The sequence below is a fragment of the Thamnophis elegans genome, chromosome 10, assembly GCF_009769535.1.
Source record: "Thamnophis elegans isolate rThaEle1 chromosome 10, rThaEle1.pri, whole genome shotgun sequence".
NCBI classification, from domain to species: domain Eukaryota; kingdom Metazoa; phylum Chordata; class Lepidosauria; order Squamata; family Colubridae; genus Thamnophis; species Thamnophis elegans.
In genome coordinates, this window is record NC_045550.1 from 40049636 (window position 1) to 40065998 (window position 16363).

A 16363-nucleotide genomic window follows, 5' to 3' on the forward strand; every position below is an offset into this window, starting at 1 on the left:
TTCAACAGAATTTGCTCTAAAGAATTCTGAATTAGGAAGATTTATTCTAGAAAATTAATTTTTGAAACCATTGTTCCCAAACTGGTGTCCTTCAGTTGTATTGGTTGCATTTCCCATATATCTAGTCACAACTAGATTAGTTAGGTTTAATAAGTTTTTCTGAAGAACCCTAGTTTCAAGGAGGCTGTTTTAAAGGACCAAAACAGACATGAGAGCAGAAATCTGTGGTTGGATTCCTTATCTTCTTGATACAGGTAGTCCTCAACTTACAACAACTGGAACCAGAATATCCGATGTTAAGCAAGGTGTTTAAGTTGCATCCAATTGTATGAGCTTTTTTGGTTATTAAGCAATTGTTAAGTGAATCATGAGCTCCTTAAACGAATACAGCTTCCCCCATTAACTTTGCTCGTTAGAAACCATCTGGGAAGGTCGCAAATGTGATCAAAAGATCCAGAATATTGCAACCATTGTAAATACATGCAACCAGTATGTATGGAGCCAAGCTCCCAACATATGATTATGTGACCATGAAGAATACAACAGTATTAAGTGTAAGGACTAGTTATAAGTAAGTCACTTTCTTCAGTGACACTGTAGCTTTGAACAGTCACTAAACAAATGATTGTAAGTCAAGAATACCTGTACTTTGAAAAATGTGCCAAAGTATTATCCTTGCCCCATATACAAAAACAGCCTACCCAAATTTGAGTCAACAAAGAATTATGAAAAGGTTGTCTTGAAGCAGTCAACCAATCAGAAAGAGATTAAAGAATCAGTTAGCATAAATAAAAAGAAAGATACGGCTGTAAATGGCAACCTTAATTGAATTCCCTTTATGGAAGATCTTCTCACTTTCATACATTTTTTACTATACAAATCAAAACATCACAAATATTGTTATTGCTATGTTTCTTTTAGTTCAGAATAAGGTACTGTTATCTAAACTGTGCACTAATTTGTTGGGATAATAAGTAGTGCAGGTGCAAGCTAATACATTTTACATTTACTTTACTTCTGCGTTTTTATAAATATCTCTGGATATTGTGCAATTTTCAAAAAACGTACCTGTAAATCCAGGTGCACAGATACAGGTAGCATTTACCCCTTCGCTGTCACAAGTCCCACCATTCTGACAGCTGATGTTTACACAAGGATCTTTATATAATTCACAGTGTCTTCCTGAGAATAATACATGAAAAAATTATTTAGTTATAAAATTTGCAAGGCTTTCCAATTCCATGACAACTCTGAACAGCATACAATAGTAAAAGCAAATTGCAACATCCAGTGAAGCTCATGGAACAGAGATGTTACATGAGTAAACTGTGACATGCCTATAATTGTCCATGCTGTCATATTCTGGACCAGTTGTAGCTTCTAAATATTCTCCACTGCATAACTTTTTCAGAGGATGGCGAAGGATAAAAACATTAGAATATATAAATATGGTGTATCAGCATCTGATTGATAGAGAATATACTGTTTTTTATGTGATCATAAAGTTTGTTCTAGGTTATGGTTTGGTTTCTTGTTCACTAGGATATTATGTTATAAAATTAAAAAAAATTAAAATACCGTATTTTCACGACTATAAGCCGCACTGAAAATCCTAAAATTTGATAAAAAACCGGCAGTGCGGCTTATAACCCGGTGCGCTTTATATATGGAAAAAGATCGAAAATCTCTCCCTCCCGATTTGACGCTCAAACTTGAAGCACGAGGACGGCTGGGCTGAGCGCCCGTTTCTGAGCCCCCCCCCCCCCGCTTGGTAGGAAGTCCAGATCGAAAGCCAAGCCTGCAGCTGGCTGGCTGGCTGGCTGGCCGGACTACCAGCCCCAGCAGCAGCCCCCGGCCAGTTGGGGTAGAGGAATACAAGCCCCATTAGCCCCAGCCCAGGCTTTCCCTCCACCCCTGCATTGACGCATTGTTCAACTGACCCATTTTCCCCCCGGGTTTTATTTGCCAGCGGAGCCCACCCACCAGACAGACCCTCGCCCCGTTTTCTCCCCCCACCCCACCCAATCCGGGTTAGAGGCGTCGTGCGGGACGCGTCTCTCGGGACGCCCCCCCTCCAATTCGGGTTCAAAGCATCGCGCGGATGCGGGAAGCCTCCTGCTTTCTCTATACTTCCTCTTTCTCCCTCCCTCTTTCTCTTTCTCTCTTTTCCTCTCTGCCGTCTTTCCCGGACCAGGTCTGCTGGCAGGGGGGAGGGCTGGGAGGGGCTGATGGATCCGGTGGTACCTGCCTGAAGCTTGGAAGCCACCAGACCTTAGTTGATTAGGAGCGGCAGGATTCCCCCCCTGCCGCGCCCCCCCGCCTCTGTATTGCAGAAGGGATGAACGGTGCCCCCCCCTTATTATTTTTTTACCAAGCTCTCAGGGTGGAGCGGCGAATGAGGCAGCCCGTAAGAGCATCTTCGGAGCCAGAAATCCGGTTGCTGTGCCAGCCGACATTGGCCGTGGTCTCTCTCTCTCCCCCCCCCTCAAGCTTCTACGCCCCGCCGCTTGATCGTTCTTGCTTTGTAAGCAAAACGGTGGGGGGGGGAGCAGAACAAAAGGAGAGCCGGAGAGAGAGGATGGGGGGGAGAGAAAGAAAGAGAGAGAGAGAAGAGAAGAGATCAGCTCCTTTATAAAGACTGGATTGCCTTCCGCGCGGACGACGCTGTGCTCCAGGGGGCTGTTGCTCACTTTCTGCCAGCTCTCCCGGATCAGCTTCTCATACGCGCTGGAAAGTCCGTCACGCTCCATTTTTCTCCCAGAGCTAAGTGCCAAAGGGGAGCAGAAGCGCCGTTTCGGGAGAAAGCTCCGCTCCCCGCTCAAAGGCTTGGGCTGCCCCCGGAGGAACAGGTGGCCCGGATATGGATCCCCGAGCAAATAATAAATAAATCCACACGCGGGGCTCGACGGAGCTTTGAAAGCCGCTTTCTCGCCCAGAGCTTCCCTTCACATCTCTGGAACGGCTTGGCTCCTTTCTTTTTTTTTTTTAGGGCGCCCCTCCGTTGGGAGGAGGAGGAGGAGGAGGAAAGGCTCCAACTCTGCCCAGAGAAGGAGCCTGAGCGCTCCGGGGAAACGTGGCAAGCCAGCCCTTCAAAGTCATGCCGGCACTTTAGCGTGAATGTTGCAAAAAAACCGTGAGGCTTATAACCCGGTGCGCTTTATATATGAAAAAAAGTTTGAAAAATTAACGTTAACTGATACTGCGGCTTATAACCCGATGCGGCTTATGGTCGTGAAAATACGGTAATTAAAAACAATAAATACATTTAAAAGAAAACACAAAAGGCAGATTTGGTGGAACACTAGGTCTTTTTCTGCCATCAATTTTCTATGTTTTTGTGATTCTAATATACACTCAATAGTTATTTCTGATCATGCTCCAGTGACATTGTATTTAACATTTAGCATACTCTCTTTAAGGTGATATTGAAGGGTAAACCTGAAGTGAGTGATTCCTCTAACTTTTAGGTCCAGCCGGGTATATACTGAAAGTTTTCAAGGACAGGAGAGGGGATAGTAGTGGTCTACACTTTCAAAATGAGGGTGGCAGGTTTTTTGTTTAGACAGCCCATAACTGACCAATTTACTTTACTATCTCTGGAATCACAACCAGCAATTCAACAAGAGGCATTTCCTTGCTCTTTTTGATTGGCATTTCAAAAGTCTTTTTTTCCCCTTTATTTTTTGTGGCAAACACAACATATGCACACAAACTGTTCGATTAGACATTCACACATTTTTCTATTTGTTTTTAAAAACCATAATACACCTCTCTGAATGAAAAGACTGCTTCTATTTGCCCATTCAATTGCTACTCTCCATTTCAAATAATTCCCTTTTTAGGTCAGAGACCAATCTTTGTCCTAATCAGAAAATGTAATTAATTGTGTTTCAGAGTCAAGGCAATTATCAATTTACCGTTGTTAATTTAGGTCACGTAGTATAATAGTCTAGGGGGAAAATGCTGTTGCATCCAAATCTGTTTAGCACTAGAGTCTGAAATGTCCATGAAGTGATTTGTCTGGTGAATGGTGAATTTTAAATTATGCACATACATTTATTGGGTGGATTTACAGTAATCTATAAATCAATTTCTTTTAAAATAGTATTGCTCACCTTCATATTCAGGAAGACATACACAGTCATAGCTATTGACAAGATCTCGGCAGGTAGCTCCATTCTGACAAGGGGCTGAATGACACTCATTATATTCCTCCTCACAGTAAAGACCATGGTAACCTAAAAGCACAACAGAAATTTTAAAGAAGGAATATATATTACCAACATCTTTGTCAGAAAATAGTGGAATTCCTCTCATAAATGGGATGAAATTGCTATTTATAAAAATGCCCAGATATAGCTTTAAAATACTTCTGAATGGACATTAAAAGATTTGGATGTTAAATAGATCTTCTTGTCTACTTTATATGTTAAATAGCCACAAATACATTTTTCTCTTAAAGAAGAACAAGCTTTATTAGAAATTAGAGACTATTCACTTTCCAGTGCAGTAATATTTTTGCAAAAATCATTCTTCCATTGCAATTGGTATAATATGAAGTATGTAGAAATCATAGTGACATCACTTTATCTTGAAATAAGCTCTCACACCAACTTATAATTCAATGGAGAATGTTTAAATGTACATAAAGATTCATAGTCAAGTTTTCTCATCCTTGAGACAGATAAATGCAGGGAACCATGAACGTACAGCTATGATTGTACCATTGTACAATAGGTCAATGGTCAATAGAACAAGCAAGAAAGCTATTTCACAGTCCAGAAACTGACAAAATTCAGTTAGCATACAGTGTGTACAGTTGTTCAATAAACTATGCTGACTGCACATTCAGAGACTGAGTACATATATCATCTTAAGCCACAATATGGTTTGTCTGTCTATGGGTTAACATGCTTTCTGAAGCCAGGCACTATAATGAATGATATATGATGTGTGGCAAGCATTGTGTGAACCCAGCCAATTATGATTTATTCAAGAAATCATAGCTAAGGAAGTAGGTCACATTATTTTTTTAATACTAGAAACTCTTTATTTTCTACCACATATTGGCTATGTTTACACATCATCCAAAACATTACTATGTATATGCCATGTAAAGTGCTCTGGTATAATTTATCCAGAGTAACATAGTGAAGGTAATTACTTAGTCTAATACCTATTCATAAGGTAAGTTTTTATTCCTATCAATACTGACCTAATATTGTCTCCTCATATATAGGAGCAACACTGACTAGCCCTTACAGTAGCACAATTATACCTTTATCAGTTTAGTTCAGGATTTCCTTGCTAGCTCTATTTGAGCAGCTGTCAATCCTGATGAATTGTGGCTGTCATTTTACTTACTGGATATTACATTTCAGCTCCAGGTCACTGTGTATATTTAAGTGAGTAGAACTTTCATTTTCCATACATATCATTCATGAAAGATATTTTGCAACTAAAATGTGAAACCACTATTATCAATAAATACAGTGGTGTGATTTATTTTTCTTCAGTAAACATGGACTGAATTCAAATGACCCCCAGTGGAATTATACACAGAAATGTATATAGGGATCAGGGGTGTGTTCCTACGCAAACCAGTACCTATTCGCTCATGTGTGCATTTTGGACGTGTTGCTTGAGCATGCACAATTCACTGTTAATGGTTGTGCGCATGAGCGAAGACCATTAAAAATTAATAAACAAGATGCCAGCAATGGAATGGAAAACGGGGAACCAGTTCGGGGGCCTGGCCAGCCTGGGTTGCTGCCGGTTCTGTGACCCAGGCCAGATTACTACTACCAGTTTGGCTGAACCGGGCCGAACCAGGAGCAACCCACCTCTGATAGAGATTCCCAATACATTCCATTCTCCCAATTACACATAAACATAGATGCACAATCCTACAAATTCTACTCCTCAAAGTGATTTCTTTAGTATTAGGATGCTCCCTAAAGAAGTTGGGGGAGAAATCAGTAGGTCCTACAATGAAAGTAGAGTCTCCAGGTACCAATAAGGATATGATAAAAATGGAAGAGTAAGAGAAGGAGAATATATTAGATTTTCTTTTATTCTGTACTCTTCTCTTAACACAGAATAGAGATAAAAACGTTTGATATAATTAATTCAATATTAGACTGTTCTGTTATTGATATAGGACCACAGATATAAAATATTTTTATTTATTATTCTCAACTACTAACATCTTATCTGAATAAAAAAATTAAATAGCAGCCCTTTTAACTTTTTAAAAAGCGACCTGAAGCCCCAATTTATGAGTAGAATGTTGGACTATGGATATGCATTGCAGAACAGAATAATGTATACTTTTCATGATCACCATCCTACTGACTACAAGTTCTGAAGAGCAAGAGCAATCTTGGGAAGAAAAGTAAATGGAGTTCCTTATCTTAAAAAATCCAATGATATGATGGTCTTTGGAGCAGAATGCACTTCCTACCTTACATAAAATATATATATATATATATAGCTACACTCTGGGCCCTTTAGTAGAAACTATGTAGTTCATATTATATTTATCTGAATTATTTTGACACACATGTTGCATATTGCTACATATTTAACAAATATTAATTTTGAATACAAAAAAGTAAGTTTTATAGGACAATTGGACACAGATCACGTTACATTGATATAGAAATGCCTTTTTCTCTCCGCTAGAGGGCATCTTCACCCTATCACATTTTTTTCCCAAAAAAAGGAGGTCACAAAAGTATATTCTTCTGCTACAAAGAAACTGAATCCTGATCTTTTGAACTCAATTGCAAAACCAATATTAAATGCCACTACAGATGAAATGCAAGGGACAGTTTTCCTCCCTAAAACTTTAAATTACTGGTGTTTTTAAAAGCCTTTCCAACTGGGTTAAGAAGAGTTTTAAGAGGAATGTTTGTAAGATTCCGAGCTGACCAAACCTTTCTTTTGTACAGTAATGTTTCTGCTCTCAATTACAACAGTACAATTTCCTTAGGGAGGAAAAACAGAAGATAAGAAGTATTTGCACACATGACAGAAAGGACCCAACATTCCTCCCCACCTTTAAGCACAGATATATAGAAAAGAGGTTAGAGACCCTGAAGAAATGAAAGTACAGGCTGATCACAAAATATTTTATTTATTTATTTTTAGTTTGTCAAGGATGTATGAGAAAACAAGTATAAGTATGAACATAACATATAAACATATAAGTATAAACAGGTATAAGTATATAAATAATAAATGAGTATGAATAAATGGGGACAGTAAAACACAGACAGTAGGCACACCAACTTTACCAACTTTTTTGGTAATAAGATGGCAACAGAGTGGTGAAGGTGTTTCTTTAATCACTCTAGCTGTTTGAAGAGATGGATTATGGGAACATAATAATTGTCTTCCAGTAGTTGAGGGTTGTCACAGAGAAGAGAAGATTGACTTACATTCCAAAAGACAAAAGGGTAAGAAGAAACGGGTGGAAACCTTTTAAGGTTTTATTTGGTTTGTATGCCGCCCTATTCCCGGAAGACTCAGGGCGGCTAACAATCAGAAAGGGGAGGGGGTACAAAATAAAAATAAAAGACAAACAATTTAAAATATAGCAACAGTCGTAACCTCGGATGGGGCAGGAAAATTCAACAGCCCCAGGCCTGCCGGAACAGCCAGGTCTTAGTTGCTTTGCGGAAGGCTGGAAGGGTGGTAAGGGTCCTGATCTCGACAGGGAGATTGTTCCAGAGGGCCGGAGCAGCCACAGAGAAGGCCCTCCCCCGGGGAGTTGCCAGCCGACATTGGCCGGCAGATGGAATTCGGAGGAGGCCTAGTCTGTGGGATCTAATAGGTCTTTGGGAGGTGATTGGCAGGAGGCGGTCTCTCAAGTAACCAGGTCCGATACCTTGTAGGGCTTTAAAAGTAACGACTAGCACCTTGAAGCATGTCCGGAGACCAATGGGCAGCCAGTGCAGCTCGCGGAGGATAGGTGTAACATGGGTGTACTGAGGTACACCCACAATCGCTTGCGCAGCTGCATTCTGGACAAGCTGAAGTCTTCGAACACTCTTCAAGGGCAGCCCCATGTAGAGTGCGTTACAGTAGTCTAGTCTTGAGGTAACGAGGGCGTGAGTGACTATCCGAAGGGCCTCCCGGTCCAGGTAGGGTCGCAATTGGTGCACCAGGCGAACCTGGGCAAAGGCCCCCCTGGTCACAGCCGACAGATGATGTTCCAGAGTCAGTTGCGGATCCAAGAGGACTCCCAAATTGCGAACCCTCTCTGAGGGGGCGTATAATTTCACCCCCCAGGCTGAGAGATGGAATAGCTGGACCATCTTTGGGAGGGAGCATCAATAGCCACTCGGTCTTGTCGGGATTGAGCGCAAGCTTGTTCGTTCCCATCCAGACCCTAACAGCCTCCAGGCACTGGCACATCACTTCTACTGCTTCACTGAGTTGGCACGGGGCAGACAGATACAATTGTGTATCGTTGTGTATTGATGATATTTAATCCCGTGCCGGCATATGATCTCACCCAGCGGCTTCATGTAGATGTTAAATAGGAGGGGGGACAGGACCGAACCCTGCGGCACCCCATAATTGAGGAGCCTAGGGGTCGACCTCTGCCCTCCAACCAACACCGACTGCGACCTCTCCGAGAGGTAGGAGGAGAACCACCGAAGGACGGTGCCTCCCACTCCCACCTCCCGCAACCCTCGTAGAAGGATACCATGGTCGATGGTATTGAAGGCCGCTGAGAGGTCAAGAAGCACAAGGATAGACCTCTATCCCTGGCCCGCCAAAGATCATCGATCAGCGCAACCAAAGCAGTTTCCGTGCTGTAACCAGGCCTGAAACCGGACTGAAAGGAATCCAGATAAAGAGAAGTCCAACCTAGAAGGAAAGAGAACTTTTCTGACAGTGAGAACAATTAGCCATTGGAATAGCTTGCTTTCCAAAGTTGTGGGATGCTCCATTCCTGGAGGTTTTCAAAAATAGACTGGACAATCATTTGAGCATGATAGAATAAGGCCTTCTGCCATGAGCAAGGACTTGGACTAGAAGACTTCTGAGGTCTCTTCCAGCCCTATTTTTCTACATTCTACGTTCTATTCTAGAAGTATAGCAAGTAGATATTCTTATTATCCTAAGTGGTTCTGCAATTATTCAAGTGTCTATTAAAGTGAACTATTGTAATGTTGAAAGAACTAAAAAAGGCAATTGGTGAAGAAAGCTGAGCTCAGGGTAGAGATTTGGCAGAACTAAAAGCTGTACCTGAAAACGCAGGCAAGATCTGAACAGGCTGTAGTTTGTTGGGAGAGCATAGAATGAAGTTGTCCCACATAGAAACAAGAATGAAAGAGGTTTGGGGCTGAGAATTGCAGTCCTATGCAAGGAAGCAAGTATCCTAAAAATTGTTGGGAAGCTATCGAAGAAATTAGACAGAGGTGGATTGGAGTTTTGCAACTGAGAATAACTGCCCTGTGGAAGTGTAAAGCAGAATTCACTTTGCATAATTGTTTGGTGTTTCATTTCCTTGGATAGGGGGAGCTGATTTACAATTTGTTATGTGGACAAAGATAAAAGGTAATATTAGTGATGGACAGAAATAGATATGGCAAAAGATATCCATTCCAAGGGTAGATAATTTGAAAACATAAACTCTAAGTCAAGCATCCAAATACATTTTCAATAAATCTAGCACCATCCACCACAAAACTGTGGACAAGAAGCTGATCTGGTGTGTAATATGGAGACCTAATTACAGTGGTGGATTACAACCGGCACGACCGGTACAGGCATACCGGTACCTGCTGGGAGCATCAGGTACCATTCCGGTATGGTGCTCTGGAGGGCCTACCTGTCCGCCCGCGCTTCTTACTGGTATTGTAGGTTTTTGGGGCTTCCGCACATGCACACGGAGCGTACAGTGCCTGCACAATGCTCTGTCGAGCAGCTGGTGCATCACGGAAGCATCACGGAGTGTTGTGGGTGGTAATAATGCATGTGCGCGCTGCACGCATGTGCACACACGCTGCGCCCATTCATGTGGTAAACGCCCAGCCCTGTTGCACCATACTGGTTGTACCGGGATCCGGAACCCACCACTGCCTAATTAGATGAGGAAGGAGTGCTAATCCTCACTAAGATCCATGTAGTTGGTTTACACATCTTAAACCCTAAATTAGGGAAGGTGAACTGGAGAACATATTGCAATTTGGCAGCCCCTGGGCTCATGGCTCCTTTCAGAAGTGATGAAGGCTATGGGCAGAACCTTGCCCAGATTGACTGGAGCACATTACAATTTTACCTAGAAGAAGAGGTGCTAAAGATAGTAACTCTCACCTGGATCAATTTACAAGGAAGACCCTACAGTCAACCCCAAAACATCTGCTGGTATGAAGTCCAACAGTTTTGTGTTTACTATACAAGGTACTTTCATTATTGCCATTATTGCTATATAATATTATGGCAATAATATGGTTCAGGGCCTGGGTATCTACCAGAACACCTTTCCCAATTAAATTCTGCCTACTCAGTCAAAGTAAACAGAGAATGCCTAATGAGGATTCTCAAATGCCACAAAATGCAATAGAAAATATATGAAATAGGATGCTCTGCTCGCCTCCTTTGGAACAGCCTTCTCTGTGAGGCAAATATATTTTCCAATTTTACTTTCCATCTGAAAATTAGCTAAAACTAATGGGGAAGGCATTTAGAGACTAATTAATTATGATTTTTCAACACAGTTCAACACTTTAATGTTTTAATGATTGTGATAATTAGGGATAATTGGTTTTATCCTGTTTGCTTTGGTGGTATTGTTGTTGTTCTTATTTACACAATTTAAGAGTCTTTTTAGACTGAAGAAATATGTAAAATATATAAACAAAATAAAAAGAAAAATATTTTAACACTCCCTTCTGTCCCTTTTAAAGAAATCATTGAATTGTAACAGTGGGAAAGTATATGTCACAGTTTATTGTTGTAGTCTCATCATGCTGAGTCTATTAAAAAAATAACTCTCAAATGGGACCTACTCTACGCATAACACTACAATCAATATAAGTGCAATTATTTCATTTCTGTCTAGTGTTATTGAAATTCTGCTATGCTTAGTCACCAGAGTCATTGAAAAGCAAATTTTATTCTAGCTTTCATGCTCATTCAGCAATAAACATGTTGTGGAAGGAGAGACCAGAAAAAGCATCCAGTCACAATATTTAATTTCTAAACTGCTTGTTCATCATTGAATATTCATCAGTATGGTTCTTTATAGGTTTTTAGCAGCTTATTCAAACTTGTCATTATATGTCTATATATAGACATATACTGTGTGTGTGTGTGTGTGTGCGTATGTGTGTGTGAAAATCTTTCAGTAAAACCATGGTGAATAACACACAAGTATTTACATCATAACCAGACAATTCTATACATTCTGCTGTCCTTTTCTTCCTATCAAGGCTTTCTTCTTTTATATGACATTCAGTAAATCTTTTGCCTGCTACACCCATTACAAATTTGTCAGTATGTCTCACATCTTCAAAAAGCTTCTGAACCATTTTTCATGTCTTCCCTTTAGCAAGTATTTCATAATCTAACATTGTCAGGCAATCCATCTGTCAAGCAACATTAGTGACCAAATTGGTCCTGAAACCTAGTTAACATCTTGTTTTCCATGCAGCAGGTAACAAATCTGTTGCAATTCACATCCCAGCTTTTTCATACCAACCACTTTGCAATAATCTGGGATTTAAACAACCCTTAAAAGGCATACCCATTTTTAGTAACTTTTATGCAGGACCTTCTATTTACAGACATGTGACATAGATGTGGATATTACAAATGACATAAATATGTAATAATGAAATTATCTAACCCCAATCCTTTAATTTCTGTTCACAGATGTGACAGCTGAAATCAAACATATCATAAATTTGATATTCCACCAATATCATATGCATCCATCATAGTGCATATGATGGATGACCCAGATCATACTACTTTTTCCCTAAAAATCTATTCCCTAAATACTGCTTTGAGCAATCATAGTTTCTCTAAGCCATGGAATAAAACATATAGTCTCATGCTATTAGGGAAAGATGCATCTTCAAGAAAAATTAATGGTGAGAGTTTTTTATTAGCACAATGAAGTTTCAAGGAGAATGAGGGCTTTCTCATCTGATATTTTTAGAGACTGATTAGCGAAAAAAATATGTTTTTAAAAATGCCATCAGAGGTGTAATAAATGAATAAATAGCGGAAGCATTTGTGGAGAAAAAAATATTAACATGAATCTACAACTTCAGCTGTATTGGGCATTACTGAAATTTTTAAAAATTATTATTCTGCAAATAAGATATGGTATGTAACTTGTGCTCCATTCTAAGTACAGTGTTCTGTTTCTTATGCATCTAAAAGTAAAGGTAAAGGTGCCTCCGCACATGCGTGCTAGTCATTTTCCGGCTCTAGAGGCAATGCTCATCTCCATTTCTAAGCCAAAGAGCCAGCCTGTCCAAAGACATCTCCGTGGTCATGAAGCCGGCATGACTAAATAGCAAAGGTTACCTTCCCAACAAAGTGGTCTCTATTTTCTGCATTTTTTTATGTGCTTTCGAACTGCTAGGTTGGCAGAAGCTGGGACAAGTAACAGGAGATCACCCCATTAGGTGGGGCTAGGGCAGCGATGGCGAACCTTCTTTGGCTTGCGTGCATGGGGGGAGCACAGGGTGTGTCACACCCATAATGCAATGCGCAAACCTCCCCCAGTGTGCATGCATGCATGAGAAGCGCGACCCCCTCCCTCCATTTTTCCATGCTTTTTTTCACCCTCCCCAGGCTCCAGAGGCTTTATAGGAGCCTGGGGAGGGCAAAAACAACCTCCCCGCCTGCCCTTGGAGGACCTCCGGATGCTTTAGGGACCTTCAGGAGGCTTCCCTGAAGCCTCCAAAGGGCAAAAAAATGACCCTCCGAGCAAACCAGAAGACACTTCCATTTTGCTCGGAGGTCGGTTTAAGCCCTCCGGAGGGTTCAGGGACCTTCAGAAGGCTTCCCTGAAGCCTCAGGAGGACTAAAAAGGACCCTCCGAGCAAACCAGAAGTGACTTCCGGTTTGCTTGTAGGGTGATTTTTAGTCCTCCGGATGCTTCAGTAAAGCCTCCTGAAGGTCCCTGAAGCCTCCAGAGGGCTTCAACCGACCCTACGAGCAAACCAGAAGTCCGTTCCTGAACTTCCTGTTTGCCCATAGGGCCGGTTCTTTGCATCTGGAGGCTTCAGGAAGCTCCTGAAGCCTCCGGATGGCCTCCGGGGGGCAAGGGGGCTCTTTTCACCCTCCCCAGGTTCCTATAAAGCCTCTGGAGCCTGGGGAGGGCGAAAAATGACTTTAAAAAAGACTGAACTCAGTTGGCCAGTGCGCGCATGCACACGCTGGCCAGCTGACAGAGCAATGCCTCACGTGCCCTGACAGATGGCTGCGTGCTACAGGTTCACCATCCCAGGGCTAGGGATTCGAACTGCTGAATGCTGACCTTCTGATCAACAAGCTCAGCATCTTAGCCACTGAGCCACTATGTCCCTTTCTTATGCATCTACTCAGCATTCAATTTACAGAAAAAAATAATACAGGCATTGTAGTTCTGTATGACAGCTTTTTAAAAACTAATTTATTTGATTTTTGCTTCAGAAAATAAAGGTCAGATATTCTCACTGGATTCCATTTCTAAGATGCCATTTACTTTTGCCTTCAAACTACAGAAATAGTGGCTGCTTCATACAGCTCAAAATCAAACCATCTGTGTATGTAACGGTGAATAGGTACAGTATAGTTCTTCATATCACTAGCGGAAAGTTATCTTTAGGCTATGATACTGTTGACACTTCTGTTATACATGAAGGGTTGTTCACAGATGAGAAGGTTTTTCAAACTATCCCCAAGTCTTTGAAAATACAGAAAGCTCAGAAGTTTCTCCAGTGCTAACCTTTCAAAATGTAACAATATAGTATGATTTTTGTCTCAGTGTTTGCTGGTGAGCTCTCCATCACTGTAATCTAACTGCTTATTTTACTTGTGCATTGTTGGCTTTCAAGGGGAGAAGAGATGGATAAGTGGGCTAAAAATAGTTAAATACTATCTAAATGTTGTGCCCAATTTTGATTCCTCCATATCCAAAAGCCTAGGAAACTAAGAATAATTGTATTTTCTTGTCCCATTAAAAATATCTTCAAAAATGCCACTGTCCACAAGCAGATATCCACAAAAAACAGGGATTTTTTCATGCCTATATTGTCAATATAACTACATGCCACTTTAAGAGAAAGGCAAAGTAATCTTAATTCAAAACTAGTAGAATCATAGAAGATGCTTCACAGCCATATATTCCGAGGAGAACTGTAAAAAAACCCAAATCATTTTTATGATTATTTTAATTTATGACATATCAAGTAGATCCTAATGTCATGGGCCTCCTCCGAATCCCATCTGCCAGTCAATGCCGACTGGCGACCACACGGAGGAGAGCATTTTCTGTTGCTGCTCCGACCCTGTGGAACGAGCTCCCCATGGAGATCCGTACCCTCACCACTATCCAGACCTTCCGCGCAGCCCTCAAGATCTGGCTCTCCCAGCAGGCCTGGGGATAGGCTTCCAATTCACCCGCCCGAGTGTTTGATTGTTGAATGAAAGTTGTGTTTTACTATCTTTTCTTTGTTCACATATTGTTTTGTTTTTGACCTTGCACACCCCCCCCCCTGTGGTTGTAAGCCGCCCTGAGTCCCCTCAGGGAAAAGGGCGGCATATAAATCCCAATAAACCTAAACCTAAACCTAAGGCTTGGCTTCTGTGATAGATGGACAAATGGTGGAGAGAATTGCTCCCTCTTTTCCTGGATCTTTCCAGCATTAGAAGATATTGGCCTCTGCTGTGCATTCATAAAAGAGGGCTTTGATGTAGGTTGTTTAGGTCTTTAGAACTGCTTGTATTTCTCAAGTGTAATTTCTTTAAAATAAAGGTCAGTGGTACCTAGTCACCTACAATTATAAATCAGAATATGATAGCCTGGTTGGATCTTAACTAGTGCTTAGGACCAAGGTACGAAAACTTTCTGTTCTTCCAAATATTGCTGAACTATAACTCTCAAGATCTATAATTATTACTCGTACAACTTCGGGAGGAAGGGGTTGCAAATTCATTATTAATCAGAGTACCACACTGATCAGCCAATATTTTTTACCTTGAAACCTCATACACATTCCTATGCATAAATTACTGTCAGATAGAGGCACTTTAAAAGATAGATAATGAGCATAGGTGCCGTATTTTTACAGGAGATGAGGGACAGTAATTCAATAGTCTGAAAGAAAAATAATTCAATTTGGAGTAATTTATAGGGGGTTTACAGAGGTTCTCAACTAGTTTAGACCTTGCTCTAGTCAGTCTTCTTCAACGTGGCAACCTTCATGTCTCAATTGGCTAAAGGAATATAATCATTTATATTCAACACATGCTCCAACACTGGAAGTTTTAAAGAAGATATTGGATAACCATTTGTCTGAAGTGGTGTAGGGTTTCCTGCCTAAGCAGGGGGATCAGAAGACCTCAAAGGTCCCTTCTATCTCTGTTATTATATATTATATATTGGAGGAGACCAGAAGACTGTCAATGCATTAGTTAATTTCAATCTGTCATCCAAACTCACTTACCCCACCTTATAAGGTCAATTCAAACATAGTAAAATCTTGCACTGTTATCAAAACATATTTCATTAAATAGCTTTTATCACCCTACTATATAACTGCTTTCAGTGATCCAAGATTAAAACTACTACAAATCATTAAAGATATGAAAGTGCATGGGAAACATTTAGTTAAGATCATTTTGGGTTTCTTTGCACCTTCTAAACCCTGAAAGTCCAATATCAATTCAGAAAATAGGGTTTTCAAGTTTTGCAAAGGGACTAGAAAGCTTTAAACTATAACCCCTGACTCAATATTCAGCAGAAAAAAATATTCCTACTGCAAACTATGTGTATCAGTTTAATTGTTACTAAAAATGATGTATTACTAAGACTACTTTACCCTCAATGTACTTCACACTGTGAAATACATTCAGCTGTAAAATGGTTAAAAATTCCTAACCTATAAATATAAAATTGGAAACTGTTCATGAGCTTACATTGACATACAAGGTCATATATGTTATTGTAATATATGTTAATTCACTTGACAGATCGTTAGAAAAATAATCTACTGGTATTTTTAAATTATTTTTTACCCAATAAGCTACAGTATAAGAGACTAGTTTGCACATAAAACTAAGTCATAATGAATGGGCTCACACATTATGTTAAAACCAAACAAATCAAATGATGGCTTAACATTAA

General features: G+C 40.5%; 1 protein-coding gene across 1 annotated transcript in view; it reads right to left on the minus strand.

Annotated features, from left to right (window-relative positions):
- The window catches only part of DNER (delta/notch like EGF repeat containing), a 137994-nt gene that overhangs the window by 8404 nt on the left and 113227 nt on the right, over positions 1 to 16363 (minus strand). The window contains exons 9-10 of the mRNA XM_032224850.1: positions 4116 to 4238; positions 1069 to 1182 (exon numbers count right to left, since the gene is read on the minus strand). Of these exons, the coding sequence (XP_032080741.1) occupies positions 1069 to 1182; positions 4116 to 4238 (237 nt within the window). The remainder of the gene's footprint in view (positions 1 to 1068; positions 1183 to 4115; positions 4239 to 16363) is intronic.